The sequence below is a fragment of the Solanum stenotomum genome, chromosome 10 (genome assembly GCF_019186545.1).
Source record: "Solanum stenotomum isolate F172 chromosome 10, ASM1918654v1, whole genome shotgun sequence".
Taxonomy (NCBI): Eukaryota; Viridiplantae; Streptophyta; class Magnoliopsida; order Solanales; family Solanaceae; genus Solanum; species Solanum stenotomum.
Window position 1 is genome coordinate 30,666,430 of NC_064291.1, and position 23,289 is coordinate 30,689,718.

The window sequence follows — 23,289 nt, forward strand, 5'->3', positions numbered from 1 at the left end:
CTGGGTTGTGACAAACTTGGTAATCAGACCTCAAGGTTTAGAATGGTTCTAGGATGTCTCAACCACGTGTAGTAGAGTCTAGTTTATAAATGTGAAGCGCGCCACATTTATGAATGAAAGGCAATTAGATATTTCGGAAAATTCACTTCTCACTTCTCTAAGTTGTGCCATAGAGTTTAACTCTATAAATCTTTCCCATAATCCCTACCTGATGGTTTTCAGGATATGACTACTAGAAGGTCTAATGATAGAAGGATAGAGGGAGGCATTGTTGATCAAGAGTTTCCTCCTCAAGCTTTTATTAACATCTTGAATGAGAATGTAACAAATTCGGAGTTTAGGTAGGATTTTCAAGTGTTGGCTCAAGTTGTGACGACACAAGCCAATAGAGAGGTGGTAGCTCTCGTGAACCAAATGTGGGTACGACGGCTGTAAGAGTGAGGGATTTTACAAGGATGAACCCTTCCAAATTTTATGGCTCCAAAATTGAGGAAGATCCTCAAGAGTTTATCAACGAGGTCTATAAGATACTTGCTACTGTGGGAGTGACTCTGGTAGAGAAGGCGGAGCTAGCCACTTACCAACTCAAACGGGTTGCTCAGATTTTGTTTAATAAACGAAAAGAGGAAAGGCCGGAAGAAATGGGTCCCATAGAGTGGGAAAGGTTCAAAAATGCTTTTCTTGATCGATTTTTCTGTCTTGAGATGAGAGAGGCCCAGGGACTCGAGTTCATTTACCTTAGGCAAGGAAATATGAGTGTTAGAGAATATGCTTTGAGGTTCACTCAACTATCTAAGTATGCTCCTTTTATTGTGGCGGATCATAGGACCAAGATGAATAAGTTTGTGTCAGGAGTGTCCGACTTGGTTGTCAAAGAATGTCGCACCACTATGCTTGTCCATGACATAGGACATTTCTCGCCTTATGGTGCATTCCCAAAAAATTGAGGAAGAAAAACTCAAGGGAAGATCTAGAGAGCCAAAGAGAGAAAGGGTGGATGATGGTCATTATTAACATTCTAGGTCCGGTGGACGGGGTCGTTCAAGGTTTCGGCAAAAGTTCTCTGGGCAAGGTTCTTCTAGTGCTCCTTCAAGTCCTAATAATTATAGGGTGTCTAACCCAAAACCTCAAGGAGATGGTAATAGGCCTTCAATGCCTACTTGTGCCAAATGTGGAAGAAATCATGAGGGTAAGTGTCTAGCAGGCTCCAATTCTTGCTTTGGGTGTGGTAAGACGGATCAGAAGATAAGGAATTGTCCTTCGGTTGCTAAGAATGAGGGAGATACTCGTCGTAGGGGTCAACCCTACCCTTCGTCCGGTCCAAGTTGTTCTGGTGCAAGTGCTCCTAAGAAAAACTGTTTCTATGCTGTCCAAACTAGAGGTGATCAAGAGAACTCACCGGATGAGGTGACTTGTATGTTAAAATTTTTCCTTATAGATGTGTATGCTTTACTTGATCTAGGGGCTACTTTGTGCTTTGTGACTCCTTATATAGCTATGAGGTTTGATGTGCTTCCCGATGTGTTATTAAAACCTTTTTCGGTCTCTACCCCTATTGGTGATTATATGGTGGCAAAGCGGGTCTATAGAAGATGTCCCGTTTCCTTATCCCATAGAGTTACTCTTGTTGATTTGGTAGAGCTTGATATGTTACACTTTGATGTCATCCTTGGTATGGATTGGTTGCATTCATGTTATGCCTATATTAATTGTAGGACTTGAGTAGTCAAGTTTCAATTCCCAAATGAGCCTATCTTAGAGTGAAAGGGGGGGAATTCTATGCCTAGAGGTCAATTTGTTTCTTACCTAAAAGCTGGGAAAATGATTTCCAAGGGTTGTATTTACCATATAGTGAGGGTGAGGGATATAGATTCCAAAACCCCCATTCTTGAGTTGGTCCCCGTTGTAAAAGAGTTTCCAAAAGTATTTCCCGATGATCTACCCGGTGTTCCTCCCGAAAGGGAATAGACTTTGGTATTGACCTTCTCCCGGATACATAACACATCTCTATTCCTCTTTATAGAATGGCTCTGGTGGAACTTAAGGAGTTGAAAGAGCAACTAAAGGATTTGTTGGACAGGGGTTTTATCCGACCAAGTATATCTCCATGGGATGCTCCGATTTTGTTTGTTAGAAAGAAAGATGGGTCTCTTTGTTTGTGTATTGATTATCGACAATTGAACAAGAAGACCATTAAGAATAAATTTCCTCTTCCAAGAATAGATGATTTATTTGATCAACTTCAAGGGGCAAGTTATTTCTCAAAAATTGATCTTCGGTCGGGTTATCACCAATTGAGGATGAAAGACGAAGATATTTCGAAAATGGCTTTTAGGACCCGATATGACCATTATGAGTTCTTAGTGATGCCCTTTGGTTTGACTAACGCTCCGGCAGCGTTCATGGACTTGATAAATAGAGTATTCCGACAATATCTTGACTTGTTTGAGATAGTGTTTATCGATGATATTTTGATATATTCAAGAAGTGAGAAGGAGCATATTGATCATTTGAGGATCGTATTTCAAATCCTCAAGGCCCAACAACTTTATGCAAAGTTTAGCAAATATGATTTTTTGTTGAGGTTTGTGACTTTCTTAGGCCATATTGTTTCAAGCAAGGGTATTGAGGTAGATCCAATTAAGACGGATGCGGTCAAGAGTTGACCTAGACCTCTATTGCCAATATATATTAGAAGTTTCTTGGGTTTGGCCTGTTATTACAGAAGGTTTGTTGAGGGGTTTTCCTCCATTGCTTCTTCTTTGATGGCCCTGACTCAAAAGAAGGCTAAATTTATATGGTCGAATGCTTGTGAGAAAAGTTTTCAAGAGTTAAAAAGATAGATTTTGTTCCGCTCCGGTGTTGACTTTACCAGAAGGAACGGATGGTTTTGTGGTATATTGTGACACCTCTAGAGTTGGGTTGGATTGTGTGCTTATGCAAAATGGTAAGCTGATTGCCTATGCTTCAAGGCAACTTAAGGTTAATGAGAAGAACTATCCTACCCACGACATTGAATTAGCGGCAGTGGTATTTTCCATAAAAGTTTGGAGGCATTATTTGTCTGGGGTTCATGTTGATTTTTTCACAGACCATAAGAGTTTAAAATACGTGTTTACCCAAAAAGATATAAATCTTCGCCAATGAAGGTGGTTGAAATTGTTAAAGTACTATGATATGAGTGTACTTTATCACCCCAGAAAGGCAAATGTAGTAGAGGATGCTCTTAGTCGACTATCAATGGGTAGTGTTGCACATGTCGATGATGATATAAAAGAGTTGGCTCGAGATATGCATAGATTGGCCCAATTGGGTGTTCGATTGGTAGACTCCGACAAAGGTGGTGTCATGGTCGATAATGGCTCCAAATCATCTCTTGTAAATGATGTTAAAGCTAAGCAATGTCTTAATCCGACTTTGGTCGAATTGAAAGAATCGGTACTCAAGAAGTCTGTTGAGGCTTTCTCCCAAGGGGGAGATGGGGTACTTAGATACGAAGGTCGATTATGTGTTCCATATGTTTATGAGCTCAGGGAACAAATTTTGGCAGAAGCCCATAGTTCGTAGTATTCCATTCACCCGGGAGCCACCAAGAAGTACCGTGATATACGGGAAGTCTATTAATGGAATGGGATGAAAAAGGATATTGCGGTATTTGTGGCCAAATGTCTGAATTGCCAACATGTAAAGAAGAGCATCAGAAATTGGGAGGTTTAACTCAAAATATTAGCATTCCTACATGGATGGAAAGACATGAATATGGACTTTATAGTTGGTTTGCCTCGCACCCGGCGACAACATGACTCTTTTTGGGTGGTGGTAGATCGGATGACAAAATCAGCACATTTCCTTCCCGTCAAGGTTTCTTATTCGGTGGAAGATTATGCCAAGTTGTATTTGAGAGAGATGGTAAGGCTACATGGAGTGCCTTTGCCCATTATTTTCGATCATGGTACCCAATTTCCTTCCCAATTTTAGAAGTCATTTAAAAAGGGACTTGACACTAAGGTTAAGCTTAGCATAACTTTCCAACCATAAACCGACGGGCAAGCAGAGCGAACAATCCAAACCTTAGAGGATATATTGAGAGTGTGTTTCATCAATTTCAGGGGAAGTTGGGATGATCACTTTTCGTTGATAGAATTCGCTTATAATAATAGCTACCATTCTAGTATTGGTATGGCGCCGTTTGAAGCTCTTTATGGTAGGAGGTGTATATCTCCTATAGGCTAGTTTGAAGTGGGTGAAGTTGCTTTGATTGGACCCGAATTAGTTCATGAGGCTATGGAGAAAGTCCGGCTCATTAGGGAGAGGTTAAGAACCATCCAAAGCCAAAAAAATTCCTATGCCGATGTTAGAAGAAGAGACCTACAGTTTGAGGTTAGTGATTGGGTCTATTTGAAAATCTCACCCATGAAGGGTGTGATGAGATTTGAAAAGAAGGAGAAGCTTAAGCCCCAATACGTGGGCCCGTATTAAATCTTGAGACATATTGGTAAGGTTGTGTGTGAATTTGATTTTGCCAAATGATTTGGCAATGGTGCATCCCATTTTCCATGTCTCTATGCTTAAGAAGTCTGTTGGAGATCCAACATCCATAGTTTCCCTTGAAGGGTTGGGAGTTGATGAAAATATCTCTTATGAAGAAGTTCTGGTTGAGTTCTAGACCGACAAGTTAAAAGATTGAGGAACAAGAAAGTTGCTTTCGTAAAGGTTTTGTGGAGAAACCACTTAGTTGAGGGTTCTACTTGGGAGGCCGAGGCCAATATGAAGTCCCGCTGTCATCACCTTTTCCCTCCTATTCTAGCTTGAGGTAATGAGTTCATCTTGGTTTGCTTATGTTTGAAGTCATGTGTGTTTATGTGTTTCCATGATTTCCTTAAAAATTGCATGTTCATGCAAAAGCCTAAGTTTTGAATGAAAATGACCTATGTGAATTATTTTCCTCTTGTTGTTGTTCATTGAGTATGAGTTGCCTATAGACTTCATGAGATGAATTGTTGAACATGTCTTGACTTGAAGTGGAGATTTCCTCCTTGAATATGCGCTTTAAGTGTTGATTGCATTTAGGCTCCATGAGATTGTTTTGAGCATGCTTTTATGTTTTGATATGGTAGTTCCTCCTGAAATGTAAGAAATCTGAAAATTTCATGCATATTGGGTTGTTAGATGTAGTTCCTACTTCCTAATGGTGCATTGAGTATGTTTAGCTTGGAGATGAAGTTCCTCCTTATTTGTGTGCATTTAGATGAGTTGCATGTATGATGGGATGGTATTCTTGAGTCTTTTCGTTTAGAAACATACTTAGAATCACATTCGAGGATGAATGATCCCAAGGGAGAGATAATGTAACACCCTGGATTCGAAAGAGGAAAGCTTAGCGGATTGTTAGAACTTCCAAGTGTCACCTACGAGGGCCAACCATGCAACGTGGTAGGACCCATGCCCCGTAGGTGAGCCCCGTTTGTGGACACCCTAAGGATTGTCTGAGGCAATGAACCATGGCCAGGACCCGCCACCCGTTGATGGGCCCACGGTCCGTGGTTGGGGGTCGTAGGTCCAAGGCCTAAAAATCAAGTCCCAGACAAGGAACCATGTTTGACCAGGATGAACCTAGGTCAATCGGCATGGTCTCGTGGGTGGGCCTTTGTGACTGTTAAGTTGAGGGCTTAAGGGTCTTTTCTGTATTTAATTGGAATTAAGTGGTGTAGTTTTGACTTCACCTAGACGACCTATATAAGTATTTTTAACCTCTAAAACCCCTCAATTAAGTCATTCTCTCAAATACCAAAAGACTTCTCAAAACCCCGATAAATAATTCTCTCTCTAGAAGTTGGAAGAAGAAAGAAGAAATTGAAGCTAGGTCAAGTTCAAGTCTCCAATCTTGATGCTTATGATGGCTTTTTAATCAAGGTATGATGGATTTTCATCCATGGGATCCTTTCTCCCATAGAGTCCCCTAGAATATCCCCAATTCTAGCTAGGGTTTCTTCCAATGTTGTGGGTTATGATGAATGTTGATCCAAATGAGTGGATTATGATTGTTTATGATTGAATTGATAGGATTACATGTTTTTAGAATGAAATTACATGTACCTATGCGTATTCCATGATTTGACCTAGAATTGATGTAATTGGGTTGATGCCATGAAAGGAAAATTTATGGGTTTAGGCTTGTCCTTATAAGATTGATGAAATATGATTAGAATTGCTTGAGAATGAAGCTTAGATGATGATCATGAGATCTAGGGCTTTGAGAGTAAAGCTTATGATGTGAATTGTTGGTAATTGATGTTATTGTTGAGAAGGGATACTTCCCATATGAATTGATTAATTATAAATGTATGAATATGAAAGATTTACTCACATAAATGATTCTAGGTTGAAAGGATTTCTCACCTAAAATGAATCTAGACTAATGTAACACCTCGAAAATTTTTTGAGCTAAGACTTGAACCATCCTTAGTAGTGAGTAAGTTTTTATCAAGGAATTTAAATTTTCTGAAGTGTTAAGGTCACTAGATATAGCACCTTGAGTTCCAAAAAGAATTGAAGGGAATTCACTCAAGTCATTCCTATGTTCTTCTAAGATTTAGAGCATGTTTGGATGGGCTTTTAAGCTGGTCAAACTGGCTTAAAAGCCAGTTTTTGACTTATTAGAGTGTTTGGCAATTATCAAAGTGACTTATTTTAAGTAAAAAATGACTTATTTTAAGCGAAAAGTTAAAAGCTAGGTGACGGGAGCTTTTTTTTTTTTAACTTAAAAGCCCTTTTATGTTGACCAAGTATATTACCTTTTTGCCCTTAATTCTTTTATACAATTTCCAAATTGCCCATATTGAAATATTATTATTAGTATTTTTTTTTTATTATTATTATTATTATTATTATTATTATTATTATTTTATTTTATTATTATTATTATATTATTATTATATTATTATTATTATTATTTTATTATTATCATTATTATTATTATTATTATTTTACTATTATTATTATTTTATTATTATTATCATTATTATTATTATTTTATTATTATCATTATTTTTTTTTATTATTATTATTATTATATTATTATTATTTTATTATTATTATTATTTTATTATTATCATTATTATTATTATTATTATTTTACTATTATTATTATTTTATTATTATTATCATTATTATTATTATNATTATTATTATTCCTCTTATAAATAATTTGTGGTGGTAAAGAAATATGTGATTGATAGGAAAATATTATTACTTATGAATGTAAAATATAAATTAATTTTGTTTTAATTTTTTTAAAGTATAAAAACCTTAAATTAATCAACTTTTCATCATGTTAACAACTTAAAGGATATTTCAGACATTTTGATAGAAAAAAGTGCTTACCAGCACTTATTTGCCAAACACATCAACAACTTTTTTTTCAACTGCAACACTTTTATCCAAACACATAACTACTTATTTTAAAAATAAGATTCAGCACTTTAAAAAGTTACATTTTAAAAGTTACTTTTTTAAGTCAATCCAAACGGGCTCTTAGAATGAACTTCAAGAACACTTATCAAGAACTCATCAAGAACTCTAATCTTTTAACTTCAAGAATAAAATTGCGCTGAAAAATAACATGATTGGTGTATGGGTGAACGAACCTAACACTTCGAAAAAGTTTATGGTTGTGAGAGCACAGAGCTCAAGTGTCGTAGGGTGTTTATGAAGTCGTGTCAAGTAGGATCTTGTTTATGGTTGTAAAGGCCCCACTTCTATAAATAAGCAACTAAAGACATTTAGGAAAAGTTTTCGTTCCCTCATACTCTTAATCGTGCAATAGAGATATGTCATAAAGATTTATTCATACTCATGTATTTCTCAGATCCATTTGACTCCCCAACATACTAGAGGTGGTTGAAAAGGAAATTCAGTCATTTATCAAAGAGTTGGTCTTAGCAAGAGTTTTGAGGAAGTCATAAGACTCCATAGGGGCTTGAGAGAAGCCCATGAGTGAGCTAAGTGTTGAGTTTCAGAGTAATGCCTTCCTATGAATATGAATCGTGCATTTGAGCTAAAATCGAGTTGTACTCTTTTCCTTAAGCCTTATTTCAGCTAAGATCCTTATGAGGAAGTATGTTTAGAGCTTGGTAGTATTTTCACGTGAAAAGGTAGCATGAGTTACGATATCATGAGCAGTAGTAGTGAAAGAGCCAGGAGTTAGAGGAAAGAATGTAGAGGTTTACTAATCCAAGAAAGGGAGATAGTAATGAGGCAGGCTATGTTATTATAGTCATGCACCCAGTAAGTTATTGACGAGGAGTTTTCCCCTATGGGTAGACTAAGAAGTGATGAGTTGTGAAGATCTCATGATAGGAGGTAGAGTAAGGGTTGTTATTCAAGATGAGATAGAGTATATCTTTATACCATAATAGAGTTGATGTCGATGTGCCCTCGTGTTAGAGGAGGCTAAATATATATGTTGAATAGAAGCACAGAGTATTCATGAAGTGATAGATCTAAGCTAGGCTTACGATTTGTTTGAGAGGATCATGATGTTCAGAAGGTTATAGAACTGATCAAGTAATGAGGTATTGTATAGCAAGCGAGCAATCATATTGATATTCGAGTTTAGTAATAAACATTAAGCTTAAATTTGAGATGAGTGTCGTGATCAAAAGAATGGCAACATGAGGGTGATGATGTTAGCCTTGAGATTTGATATGGTAGACTTAACATAGAGTATGTGAGGAATATAGATGGTTGCTGCAATGAATGTGAGTAGTACAAGTGAGAGACCCTAACCTTTAAATAAGGACAGTGAAGTGTGGCTAAGTCACAGGAGTAACAAGAGTATTAAGAGGTGTACCAAGAGGGTATGTAATCAGAAGAGGTTAATAGAAACACCTTAGAAAGAGGTCTTAGTACCGCTTATAGAGAGTTTGGTAGTCATGAGATAAAGTGTTAGAGTAAAAGAGGATGTAGACCAGTTAGAGATGATGGAATAAGTCCATAGCTTTCAAGTGTCAGCTTTAGACCTCAAGGGGAGATGACAAAATGAGAAATCAAATTAAGTGTTTGAGAGTAAGATAGTATGAGTTCCAAAGTGTATGGAAGATGTCCTTTCGGAAGTTCTTTTAGTAATGGAGTGATATTAGAAAGAGGAGGTTGATATTCTTATCATGATAGTAATGGTGTGATAATTCCATCTTAGGGTATAAATGAGGAGGATGAGGCTTTACGATGAGAAATAGTTAAATGAGAGCCCTTAGTTTGTTCCGAAGGAGTTAGTTAATAGGATTCCATGGAGTTGTTAGAGTACTAAGCTTGAATGTGGTGTTGTTAAACATTAAGTGGTTCTTGATATGAGCCCAATGTGGTGGTAAAGAGTAATAGTCTTGGGATGAGATTTCCTATAGAGAGGTATAGAACTCGAACCTAAGGATTTGGGTTAAACTTGAATATAGTGAGAGCATACCACTAGACTCAGCCCTTAGTAAGAGTAACCCTATTCCATACCCAATCTAGTCGTCATTCGAGGGAGAACGATCCCAATGGGGAGATATTGTAACACCCCGGAAAATTTTTGAGCTAAGACTTAAACATTCCTTCATAGTGATTAAGTTTTTACCAAGGAATTTCAATTTTCTTAAGTGTTATGATCACTAGATATAGCACCTTGAGTTCCAAAAATAATTAAAGGGAATTCGTTCAAGTGATTCCTAAGTTCTTATAAGATTTGGGTCATGTTCAAACGACCATAATTCTGAGTATACGATGATTTAGGTGTGCCATGAGATGGAAAATAAAAGGTGTTTGAATTATCTTTCCAACTTCACCGATTTTGCTAAGTTTCGAGGTCAGATGAGTGAGATATGTCGATTTGAAGTCAGGTTGTCCAGTTAAGGAAAGTTACCCAAAAATAGTAAGGGGTATTTTGGTCTTTTCCTTACCCAATTAGATTTAAGTCACTCTTAGTAATTTTTTAGGGTCTAATCTGATTAGGTTCAGTTTTATAATCCTAATATACGCCTAGAGTTTTAGTTAAGATTTCAAGAAGAGAAAACAAGAGAAAAGAGGAGAAGATCAAAAAGTTAAAAGATTAAAGTTCTTGATGAGTTCTGGATAAGTGTTCTTGAAGTTCATTCTAAATCTTGTTTTCTTGGGGTTTTGATGAATTCTTGAGATGAGAGTGAGCGATTTAAGGGCTGTATTGAGTATATTAGAGTGTACTTATTGTGAGTAATAGATTTGAAGTGATTAAGGAAGAAATCATTCGATTCTAGGCTAGTTAGGGTTCGAAACCAAGCAAAGATATTCGTCAGGTTTTCTGGGTTGGGGCCTGGCCCACTCCAGCAATTGCGCCCCAAATCATGTTGTGTAGTTTAGGGGTTGGCGCCCCGTACACCTCAGTGCGCCAGGATGGCCTGCTCCTTCCAGTTTGCAGTCAGTTTCTCTGTTTGAGTTAATTTAAAGTGTACCTTCACCCCCCTTTTGATTTTAAACACTCTAAACTACTTCTAAACACCTAGAAATCATTCATAACATGAATCATATCCTTGAATTCATAATTCATAATTCAAATTCAAGATAGGGTTAAGAGTTCTTTCGAACATTTTGAGAATGTTCCTTTGAGTCTTTTTGAGGAGTCTTCTATAATTTCTATCACCTTGTTCCAAGACTCGAGCAAGTGAGTATGAAAGTGAGGAGAATGTATTCATGAGTCTACTTTAACATCACGAGATTCTTCATATCATGAACCATAACTCTTGAATTCATAATTTACATTCAAGAGAGAGTTAAGAGTAGAGTTAAAGAAAGCTTTTGAGTTCAATTGTGAATCCTTTGAGATCAACTATCGATTTGAGCTAAGTTTTGAGGAAATAAGTATGAGAATGAGAAGAGTCATATACATGAGTTCCATATTGTTATTTATACCCTCGAGTCGAGTCAAGTCATTCATGCCCATAAATTCCGCATGACGTTTATAAATTGAGCATCTTTGAGAGGAGTAGTATCTTCACGTTCTAAGTCTTGAGTATTGAGCTGCTAATCCCTTTTTAGATTTTATTCCTAATCATGGGACTATTACATATTACCTATGGAGTCCTTGAGTTGAGATGTTCATGCCCATAATTCTGTATGAACCCTTTAAGTCGAGAAATCTGGAGACGAGCAGTATCTTCGAGTCCTTGAGCTGAGTAGCTCATGCCCATAATTCCGCATGAACCCTCTGAGTTGAGTATTCTTGAAACGAGTATTACCATTGAAGTTCTTGATTTATGAGTTGTTGAGTCTCGAGTATTGATTCCTATGTATGGTTATTGAAAACCTCAAATTGAATCGTTCATGTCCATAATTCGGCATGAACTTTATTCTGAGAAGTCTTTTTACAAATTTTCCTAAACTTCTTTTAAGACTTGAGCACTTGAGTTGAGAAAAAGTATTGTCAAGTTCATTTTCTTTAAAAATATATATGGGAACTAAGTAGTCCCAAGAGTAAATGATTCATTTTTTTAAAAAGGAGGAAACTGAGATTTCCAAAAGTTTTGAGCAGTTTGAGTAACGTCTCTTTTTAGAGAAACAATTTTGAGTAATAATCTCAAACCACAGAAAGAGTTATGTTTTTAAACTTATGAGCTGAGTATATTTTGGGAGTAGTATTGAGCACCGATATGGAGGGAGAGTTCATACAACTCACAGCCTCCATAAACCATGTAGACAACGTGGGTAGAAAGGGTCATACTTTTTAGATGATTCCTTAATGCTTTTTAGCATAGACTAATGGATCCACTTAGTTCAAAGGTTCTATACCCCCGCAAGGCATAGGATAGTATTGTCAACGTGGGTGAAACGTTATATCATCATATAGTTCATAGTGATGGCTGTGGTTAGAGAAACTCCCACAGAGTTATATTATATTTTATTATATACAAATTGAGTTGTTATTGTGCTCTTCAATACATTGAGTTGCTATCTACTGTTTTAAAAGTTTTCCATATATCACATCTTTTATTGTTGCTTTATCTTGAGTTGAGTACCTTTGAGTTGAATACCATATCTTTGAGTTGAGTATCTAATCTTTGAGTTAAGTATCTAATCTTTGAGTTGAGTATCTAATATTTGAGTTGAGTATCTATTCTTGAGTTTAGTTTAGTTGAGTGATTTGAGAAGAGGTAAGTATGTTTCCTTTTTATCAACTTCAAGCTCATGTTTATGCTTTAGAATTAACCTTACGTGCTCCTACATTCCATGCACTGAGCCATTTGGCCTGCATCGCTTCATGGTGCAGATACAGGTATTCAGGGTCATCAACAGGAGTTTCGTTGATACCACATGGAGTTCGAGTTAGCTATGGTGAGCCTCCTTGGTTCCACAGGATTCCATTCACTTTCAGTCTAGTGAGGATGTCATGGGTCTTGTTCCAACTTCCATATTTGTTATTTAGAGGCTTCATAGATAGACATTAGAGTTTCAGAAGTTTGTTCATTTATTTTGTTAAATTTTCAAAGACTTAAGTTGCCTATTTTATGGCGAGTTGAATATATTATTTTTATTCAAAGTTATTCATCTGATTTAAAGATTTATAAATTGAGTTCAATGAATTTTATTCAGTTTTTAAACTTTGTATGTTGGAGTTAGTCTTTCGCTTGTACTCAGTCAGGATGAGGGTTCTCTTGGGGACCAGCAATGGTTCTCGAGTGTCGACCACTTCTAGGGTGTAGGATCAGGTCGTGACAACTAAAATGCTAAACGAATGATGAGGCTAGAGGCGACTACCCTTGACCTCTATATTGAAGGATATATGGTGATTTCCTATACTCCTTATAATAGAAGAAGAGGTGATTCCCTATTTTCCTTATACGATGAACGGACATGGAGGCGAGTACCCATGCTATTTATGAAATGATGTGGAGGTGAGTACCCGTGTCATATGATGTGATTATGGAGGCTAGTAGCAATGATCTTAAGGTAAGTAAGGCAAGAGGCGAATACCAGTTTGCCTTTGTAAGTTAGGCAATGAGGCAAATCCCCATGTCTTTAAAATTAAGTATGAATGATATGAGTATGTTATGAAGATGTTTGACTTGGAGTGTTGCTAGATAGGCCTTCCATGATGTAAGCTTGACTAGAGGTGGATGACCCAAGTCTTCACTAAGGTTATGTAAGGTTACTTAAGGAAGTATTTCTCTCTCATTATGATGTTTATTCTATCTTGATTATGCTAATGCCTTATATCAGATGTTGACTAATGCTTATGTTTATGCTAGCCATCATATTTAGTACATGATTGTACTAACGCATACTCTTGCCTACATTCTTATCAAATGTAGGGTGCAGTGACATAGATTCTCACACTCGTGGCTAGCTTCATTGTTGATCAAGGAAGTGAATATTTGGTGAGTCCTCATTGTGCCCGAGGATGTGATCACCCTTTTCTCTTATTTATTTCTTTATGTTTTGGATTACTATATGGGCTGCGTCCAAAGACTTTATTCATGTTGTTTTAGATGGTTTGAGACTATGGTATTAGACTTCCGCTCGTTTTATAAAGACTTTTATTGTAATAAAATGTTTTAAATTTTTGCACCATTTTCTATTACTTCATGTTATGATATGCTAAGTGGCTTGTATGAGGTCTCTCGGGGTCTGGTACATCTTGTTACATCTAGTGGATACCCCTGGGTCGTGACATACAAACATCATACCAAAATTGCTAGTGTTGAACTAATTACCCATTCTAATTAATTTATTTCGAGCATCAACCAGAGATCGGAAGTAGGCATTAAGTTTGCAACATTAACCCTTAATTTATTATCATGGTAGTTAGACCAAATTAATGCATGCACAACAATAAAACAGAGCATAGCACAATACTCACTACATTAAATCAACACTCAACCCCATTTTGAGCACCCCTAGATCTTGATGTTTTAGCCACCCATAAAAAAAGTAAGGAAATTGTACCTTTAATTGGAATTTTAGAACCAAAGATTCACTGAACCAAAAAAGTAAGGAATATGGTAGAATGATTCACCCTGTGGCTAGAAATTAAGATATACACATTCTCATTGTTTGTGGATCAGTTGATTTTTTGGAGATGTGGAACATTTAAGATAAGGCTACTCATTTTATTTTTTGGATATTGAACTCTGAAAATGCTAGTTTTTGGTGGGATATTTAATCATATATGGGCCACTTAGCTTATCACACCATTGGCTCTAATTCTAATAACATCCCTGTTAAATCTTTCATTGTTGATGGTACATGGAATTACCGGAAGCTATTATAGAACTTGCCTATTGACGTGGCTAATAATGTACGAAGTATTAAGCTTCATTGTCCTCTGTTAAAAGACCAACCTATATGGATTGGTACCACTGATGGGGAATCCACTTGCAAATCATCTTGGAACAATATTAGAATTCCTCATGAGTCATCTCTTATTGATAGTATGACCTAGCACAAACACATGCTCCTCAAAATTTCTTTCTTAATTTTGAGGCTTTTGAGAGGCAAAACAGTTGTGGATACCAATGTTACAAAATTTGGTATACACTTACCTTCCAGATTTTCATGTTGTGTGAAATATGCTAAAGAGAGTGAAAGATATCTCTTTCATAATGGTGATGTTAGTAGAAAAGTATGGAAACATTTTTTTAGCTTGTTTGCTATTCTATTTAATATTGTCAATATGAGACAAATATTTATTCAGTGGTGAATTAAGGAGGGGCATAACCATATCCTGAATCTAGCCCTCCAAGCGATCCCTTCAATTATTGTCTGGCAGATTTGGAAGGCTAGATGCAATAGTAAATATGAGGACAACGAGATAAACCGTAAGCCTATTATCATCCTTGCATCCCAACAACGGAACCTCATTATTCACAAACAATTCAAAGTGATAACCATTTATTTAAGTTGGAATCAACTCTATGATGTAATTTTCAATGTCGAACCCGTTATTACCATCATGATGATAAAGTGGAGGAAACCTGGACTTGGCCTCGTAAAACTATACTCTGATTGGAGTTCCAGGGGAAATACAGGCCCTGGTGGTTGTAGAGGTAGTGTCAAAGATGAAAATGGAATGTTGATTGCAGCCTATGCCTTCAATCTGGGTGAAGTATCTAATAATCAAGATGAAACTAATGCTATGTTGTAGGGACTAGAATGGTGTTGCTTTATTAACATCATGAAGGTTGAAGTCAAGACTGATTCTTTGCTACTTATCCAATGGATTACTGATACTTCTAAACCTCCATGGAGAATTTGGGATGATATCAAACATAATAAGAGGGTGATACAAAATTTTGGAGTTACTACCATTCAACATACTTACAGAAAAGGTACTCATGTCGTTGATAGATTAGCAAACTATGGAGTGCAATTCACATACACAAAATGGTTCTCTACACCTCAAAAACTACCTATCGAAGCAAGGGGAGAATATAAGATGGACATACTTGAATTCCCGTGCTTCAGAAGAACAAAAAAACTACAAGACCATCTCTCTGGGAAGGAGCTTAGAAACAACCTATAGTTTTGATGTACCTTGACTTCTTGTTTTAGATTGAGCTAATATGCTATCTCTACTATAATATTTTTTGTAAGGTTATCTTGAAATCCTACTACCTTTAGTAGATGGACTTGATCCATTAAGTGGGTGAGGGATGTTTTTGTTAAATTGAAAAAAAAAAACTAAAATGGAAATTGTGAATTGATTTTTAGTCCATTTTCGAAATAGTTTTCACCAATGAGTTCTTAAGACCTTTAGTAACATTTTCAAATTTTGATTTTTGGATTCAAACCTTATTTTTTGAAATAGGTTTTGAGTTGATTGACCCATATTTCAAAGAAATTTATGTGGGTATTATTGTTTCCAGAAATTTATTGGGAATACTTGATTGATATAAATTGTGTGGATTTAGAAATTGATTAGAAGAGGAAGACTCAACTCTTGGAGTGACTAGTTGGTTGAATTAAGATAAGTGATCTCCTACCCCTTGTAATCTAGTAGAATTCATGTATTTCCTTAATTGTTTGTGTGTTGGAAGTAATGGGAATGAGGTAAGGGATTCATTGTTCCATTTGATTAAGCTTAATTAATAAAAAGGGGTTAAATGAAAAGCTTATGTGTTGATCATAATGCTTGTGAATACCCTTTTGATGTTCCCTATTTGATTGATTGATGAAATTCTTGATAGCATGAATGTGGCCTTGAATTGCTTGAATTATTTTCTCTTTCTTATGATCTAAACTTGCTTATGTGCATTGATTGTTGTACTCCGTGATGAGACATATGAGACAAAGCTGATGGAAAATGGTTTTGACTAGTGACATGAAATAAAGTCGATAGAAATCATTCCGGCTAGTGATACAAAGTCGATGGGAAATGGTTTTGGCTAGTGATATAATATAATGTTGATGGGAAATTTTTCTGGCTAGTAATATGATATAAAGCCGATGAGAAATGGTTTCGGCTAGTGATACAAAGCCGATGGGAAATGATTTCGGCTACTGATATGACATAAAGCCGATGGTAAATGATTCCGGCAAGAGTTTGATTATTGTGATTTGATGCATGTTGATGCTTTTATTTGACTTACTTGTTAACTTGTATTGATGCACGTGTTACTTTTGATTGATCTACTTGACACTTGAGATTGACTTACTTGATTCATGTTTTGATTGTTGAATTGTAACTGTTGGACTGTGATTATTGAGTCTTGTGAGCCGTATATTGTAGAACTATGAGGTTGGACTGAATTTTATGCAAGTTGTAGTTTGAGAAGGTTCTGTTGGGGTGGAAGGAGTATTTGATTTCTGCCTAGTTTCTTTGTTTAGTAGGTTGCTTGGTGGTGTAACTCCTCAGACTTTAAGAAAGGTAAAAGTGAGTTAACAGACAAGTCCACAAGCCTAAAAATGGACAACGACCCTTCACGGAACACTAAACGGTCCATTTAGGGTACCACTGGCCGTTTAGAGGCAGTGGGCTGGCCATTAAAGGAAGCCCTGAAAATGGCCACATGGGAGGTTGGCTTCACGGACCATGGAGCTCTAAACAGTCCGTGTAGCCTCCTATATAAGTCACTTCAGTAGTTTTAAGTTAGGGTCATTTTGGTCTTTCTCCTATGTGTTTGGTACTTAAGCTATGTCATTTTAACCCCTATTTCAAGACCTATATAAGTGATTTATGTCCTAAAACTATGCATTCTATATCATTCACCTAATTCCTAAATTCCCCTCCAAAATCCTCCCTAAGATCACCCCCAAAATCCTCTCTAAGGCAAAGGAAGAAAAAGCTAGGGTTTCACTTCAAGATTCTCAATTCACCATAGCTTTTGGGCATTCATCACTTAAGTATATTAGTATTCACCTATGGAGTCCTTCACTCCATAGGGTTCCTAATATCTTCAAGTTTTAAAAGTCAGATTCTCAATTCAAAGTTAGCGTTTTATTCAACTTCATGGGTTCTTTCAATTATGATTCAATTGATTGTTTTCTATCTTTTTATGCATGAATAGAAGTAATTACATGATTTTAAGTTGAATTCAAATGAACCCATGCATGATCCATGATTTTAGACTATGAACACATGATGAAGCTTATGAGCTATGAAAGATGAATTTATGAAGATATGCATTTTTTTATGAAGTTGATGTAAATGATTTGAGGATGCTTTGAGAGTAAATTATCGATGTTGTTGTGAAAGGTTTTCTCATATATGATAACTCTCAAATCTCCTCCTTAAAATCAATTAAAAGGGACAGCGGTCGTAGTCAATAAAAAAACTCAACGAAGAGTCGGGGTCGAATCTCATAGAGAATAGTATATCATGAAATATTCCTATCAAGAAATTTGGACTTTAAAATCACTAATTTGCAATAATAAGAAAAAGTGGGTGGATAATTCTACTAATTTAATATAAAGGTTTTGTTGTCAATTATCATAACTAAACTCCAACATTAAAGAATTCAAGAGTTAACAAGCCATATAGGGGTGCGGGTATTAGAAATCGATGTCACATATGGTAACTATGTTGCTCTATAGTGATGAACATTCATGAATAGGCTAAGTCATCTTCATTGATACTAGTCATCTTTCTATCTCAAAGCATCTATGCATAGAATCTCCTTTTGGTCTCATCGAAATGCCAACCTAACAAATCAATACCTTACTCTATTCTTTATTCCAAGAACATGGCAAATAAATCCAACCCATGCCTCTATTTTCAAGCAAGTTATAGAATTCAAACCTAAATTGCTAGTATCAGATTAATTACCAACTCCAATCAATCTCTTCCGAGCATCAACTAGAAATCAAAAGTAGGAGCTAAGTTTAAAACCATAGCTCGTAAGTTAACCCCATGATAATTAGACCAAATTCATATATGAACAGCAGCAAAACAAAGCATAGCACAATACACACTACATTAAATTAATATCCAATCCCATAACAATACTCACTATATTAAATCAACATCGAACCCCTAGATCTTGGGGTATTAACCACTCATCACAAAATTAAGGAGATTCTACCTTCTATGAAAGCACTCATGGGTAACATGAATTTAAGCAATTACAAGTAAACCCACTTTAGATTTAACTTCAATTTGTCAATTTCAAACACAGTTGTAAAACCCCAAAAGATAGAAAAGTGTTCTTCAAAGATAAAGTGTTGTCTCTCTCTAAACTATTCACACACTCTAATATTATCTTTTGATACTCCTTCTCTACTTTCTCTCTTTTTTGGGCTATTTATAATTTCCCAAAATTGAGCCCAAAAATCCACTGCGCAACTCAATCGGTGACATTATTAGGGCTCTTAATAACATGCTCATTAGCTCGCCTTTTGATGATATAGGCTTCAAGTGTTTGAACCGCAGTTGGAGGACTCGAAAAGGTCAATATTTCAAATTCGGCGCATTGTCGAGTACCACCTTGGTTTGCCTCTCGAGCATTCAATATTTTCTTTTGACACTATCATTTGGGGCAATGTTCTTTAAGGCCGCCTTTCTCATTCGGTAGATCGCCTTCTTTACTGGAGTCCGTTGACTTGATTGGATAGACACCAGTGCTCTGCCCTGTCATTTTGGGCGAGGTTGCCCTTTTTGTTAAGCGATCAACAATGTATAGTTTGCACTTTCTTTTGCATTTTTTACCATTATTTCAAACATCAATCCTTGCCTTGTCATATTGCCTTCATAGCTACAAATCGTCAATATTTTATCATAATAGGTTTAAATTAGGCATTGAGGACCATAATTATTAAGCTAAATAGACCTTAAATAAGTGCAAATATACCACACATCAACACTCCCAACTTAAACTTTTGCTTGTCTTCAAGTAAATCAAGAACACAATAAGCTCAATAAGGGTATGTATAACACTACTCAATGAGAGCTAACATGCAAGTTTCATTGCAAGACTACTCTCAATAACATGCTACCCTCAATCACGATCAAAAGGTTTCAAATGATGACTAGCTAGTCTCAACACAAACTCAAGCTCACTTTAGCTTTTTGTATAATGCATGAACATGTTTAAACATATACATTCAAGTGCCCTCAAACCAAGAACGATTCCATGCTCTCAAAAAGCAAATTAACAAAAGTGTAAGGAATCAATGCAACTTTCACTAATCTCTCAAAAGAGAAACACATGCAAGCTTTGTCTCATATATTTGCCCATATTTTCCAATCATCATACACCCTAGTTCATGCAAGATCTCAAGGGTCTTTTAGGCTTGTAATGGGGTTGAGGGCTAAGGTATGATCAATATGAATTGGTAAATTTACCTTTTCAAATCATTAATGCAATAATCATCACCTCTTCTCATGTTCTTTTCCTTCTTTTTTTCATTTGAGACTTCAAACTTTGACTTTCACTCAATTATTTGGAATCATCTTTACTTCATTCACATCTCTTGTTCTTTTTCATTTTTTAGAAGCATTTCCATCAAAATGACTTCTTCTTTAATTTTTTTATAACGAGCGGTTCCTTTTTCTTTGCCTTTAACTTGGCTTTCATTCCTCCTTTCTTTCCACACCCCCAACTTGGGATTTTACCCTTAGTTGGTTGTCCAAACATAATAATGCTTTAAAAGGATTCTTTGTGAGAAGGTAGGGATAATTTGGTTAAAGAGGCTTTCTTTTGGTTTTTTGCCAACATAAACGTTAGGATCAAATGGTGCCAAAATGGATGCACACCCTCACAAGGTAGTCACAAAGAATTATGGACAATTGGGTTCCCTTTTTGAAATGTTGCACAAGATCATGTCTCACATTAACCAAGATTCAAACAATTGGACTAACAAGGCAAATTCTAGGACACCACATACATGCTTTCAAGTAAGACCTCACCACATAGCGCATTTCGAAATAAACTCATTTAGCACATCCCTAAAAGATCAAAAGCGTACGTACAATGTTCGTTGCAAGGATCACATCAAAATGCAACTAGTCAACAAAAGATTCAAAAAGATCGCTAAAAGGTGCAACCACATCGATTTCATTCTCGCAACACCAACACTATACACCATGCTCATCGTGAGTACTATGCAAGACATTGATATTGAACACAACAGATCCTCAAATTGTTATCAATGAAAACTACTAGCATTTCACAATTTTAAACTCATGGGGGGTTTCAAAATCAAGAGAGAACGAAATAAAAATAAAAGATGCACTTTTACCAAAAGAGCACTATAATATAAACAAATGTTAAGTACTACAATTATTCAAAACTCAAAATAACAAATTACAATCAAAAAGGGGAATATCGAATCAAAGGCCCTCACCCCACCAAAAAATGTAAAGCACTGTCCTCATAACAATGTAAACAAAAGTACAGGAGGTTGAGATGAAAGTTCCCTTGACTGGCTATGCCTGTGGAGCAGTCTTGTCTGGAGTCTCAGATGGGGAAGCCTCAAGAGGGGTGTTGAATTTTTGTCTCATCTTTTTAAGATAATATTTTTAAGTACTTCATTTGTTAAATAGTTCAAAATACATATTTTACAATTTTAATGGAATTTGTTAATAATTTTGTTTACATTATTTTGGTCACAGTCGGTTGAATATGTTAGGAATATTGTGTTAGTAGATTAAATCATTATTTTCTTTTAAATTGCATTTTCACATGGCATTCATTTTATTTGTAAAATTTGTTAATATTCATTTTTATTTGTTACTTTTATTAATATTTATTTTGATTTTTTTAGCACAATCTAGAAATACAGTTAAATACAAATAAGATTTGCATACACAGAGATTTTATTAACTAGTGGTTTTAGCCCACAGTTTTAAGTTAATGAAGTTGTACTACACTGATTTTCAATTTTTTGTTTAAGCAATTTCTTAGTCATTAAGTTAGGGGGTGGTGGATAAAATTTTAGAATTTGGGGTTCAAGTTTCAAATTTTTTTATACTATTCATTCTATTTCTCCGGTGATAAATTCGCCGAAACTCCGACCAGTCATCACCAAACAAACTCCACTAGTTAAACTTTCTCTTTCTCACATCCTATTTTGGCTGCCACCACCCCAGAATTCAGCGAAGCTCCAGAAAAACAAAAACCCATAGTTCTCTTTCTCTATTAGCTTTCTTTTGTTTCACGTTGTTACCAGCATCTAGACAAACCCCCGTTAACCACTTTCCTACAACACCTTCACTGGAGACCACCAGCATTGCTCCAACTAAAACTTCATCCCTCTTTCCCATTTGTTTGCTCAATGAATCAGTCGAGGAGCACTAAACTCCGATGAACCGAAGCAAAATTAAAATAACTATCAGTCATTGCCCTTCCCCTTTCTCCTTTCGATTTTTTTTGTTTTGCAGGTATTGCTCCAAATCTAGCAAACTAGAAGTCAGTGACCCAATTGCTGCAACCAGCAAATTCAAACAGCTTCCTCAAAGTCCATCATCGGTGCAAGACATTATAACAACAACTCCACAACGCCAAACAATGGTGAGAATCCAAATTTGACCCTTTAATTTTGTTCTTAATGTTGATTAATATTTATATCTTTGTTTTCATTTGCTAAAATTGGTTGGTTGTTTAACATTAAGTAATTTAATTCTTGCTATATTTTAATTCATGATGTATGTATCTCTTTTTGTTTATTGTTTGTGATGTTCACTTTAATTATATTAATGGTTGTTTCCATGTTCATAGGTTTAAAACTCTCTATTAGTGTATGTTTATAATCTATTTTCGCTCATCATAATTGGGTATTAATTTTATAATTTTTATTAGATGGGATACTTGTGTTAGTTAGATTGTCATAATTCCTTTTCTTTTGTTTGTTTGTGTCATTGTCACTATCTCTTGTTTAAATTTATATATTAAAATATGTGAGGTCATTGTATTTATTGGTTTCTCTATTTTTATATCAATGTTTACTCCCTTTACTCATTGTTTATTGATGTTTCATTAACTATTACATTCTTGTATTAATATTATGTTATTAGTCGACTAATCTAAATATTCATGATTTTTTTATGAGTTTGTTTAGTTATTCTTTTTGAGTGAGTTATATGTTATTTTTGTTGTTAACCTTATTATGATATTAACTAGTTACATATTTAAATTGTCCAATGAAAAAATATTTTCATCAATTTTTGGAGGTCTCCCTACTTTAAAAGACAGAAATTTAGTTTCAATTTATATACAATTAGCCAATGATGAAACCATCGTCGATTTTCAAGGACTCTCATATTAATAATACAGGTTTTATTTAAGCTATTATTTGATTCATTTATTTTTATTCATATTTATTTATTACAAATATTTTTACTAAGTGTCTTTACATGTACCTAGAGTTGGTTTTCGAGGAAGCTTCTAAAATTTCATTATTGTGTATATATTATAGATGTTAGGCCAACCTTAGGTCATTTCTTATATTATTGTTTTATTTTATTATTTGTGAATATTGCATATTTATTATACTTATATATTGTTTTTATCTCCTCCTCAATTTGAAAAAATGATTAAGTTGGAAACCACTGTTAGTGGAATTTGAAGGATGTCTAATATCTTCCTTTCGAAATTACTTGAACTCTTACCTAGAATCTATTGGTTTCGTAGACATTATTTGAAGTTAATCAATTAATTGGTTTCGTAGTTTTTCCTAAATAAGGTGGTGACTCTCTTTCCCTTATAAATTTTTTTTATTCTCTTTCAATTTATTATTTTTTAGAGTCACCACGATGTTGCGTCTTTTAAAGGATATGAATAGAATGACGACTCCGCTGGGGATATAAAAGTTCTAACCATTATGGGTTCATTTTTATCAAATTGGGGAGAT

The 23,289-nt window shown here is 35.4% G+C and overlaps 1 protein-coding gene across 1 annotated transcript; it reads left to right on the forward strand.

Annotated features, from left to right (window-relative positions):
* The first annotated feature begins 455 nt into the window (after nt 1-455).
* Nucleotides 456-22,163, forward strand: LOC125842894 (uncharacterized). The gene is made up of 5 exons (XM_049522176.1): nt 456-778; nt 1,023-1,502; nt 2,024-2,125; nt 21,821-21,950; nt 22,158-22,163. The coding sequence occupies exons 1-5, from the start codon at nt 456-458 to the stop codon at nt 22,161-22,163; spliced, it is 1,041 nt and encodes a 346-aa protein (XP_049378133.1).
* Nucleotides 22,164-23,289: the final 1,126 nt, after the last annotated feature.

Bases quoted from the DNA above. Each gene is read 5' to 3' on its own strand.
- LOC125842894 (XM_049522176.1), top strand. From the start codon at position 456: ATGAACCCTTCCAAATTTTATGGCTCCAAAATTGAGGAAGATCCTCAA. The intron at 779-1,022 runs GTTCACTCAACT...TTAACATTCTAG, and splicing joins GTTAGAGAATATGCTTTGAG to GTCCGGTGGACGGGGTCGTT. The intron at 2,126-21,820 runs GTTTGTTAGAAA...TTTGTTTTGCAG, and splicing joins CCATGGGATGCTCCGATTTT to GTATTGCTCCAAATCTAGCA.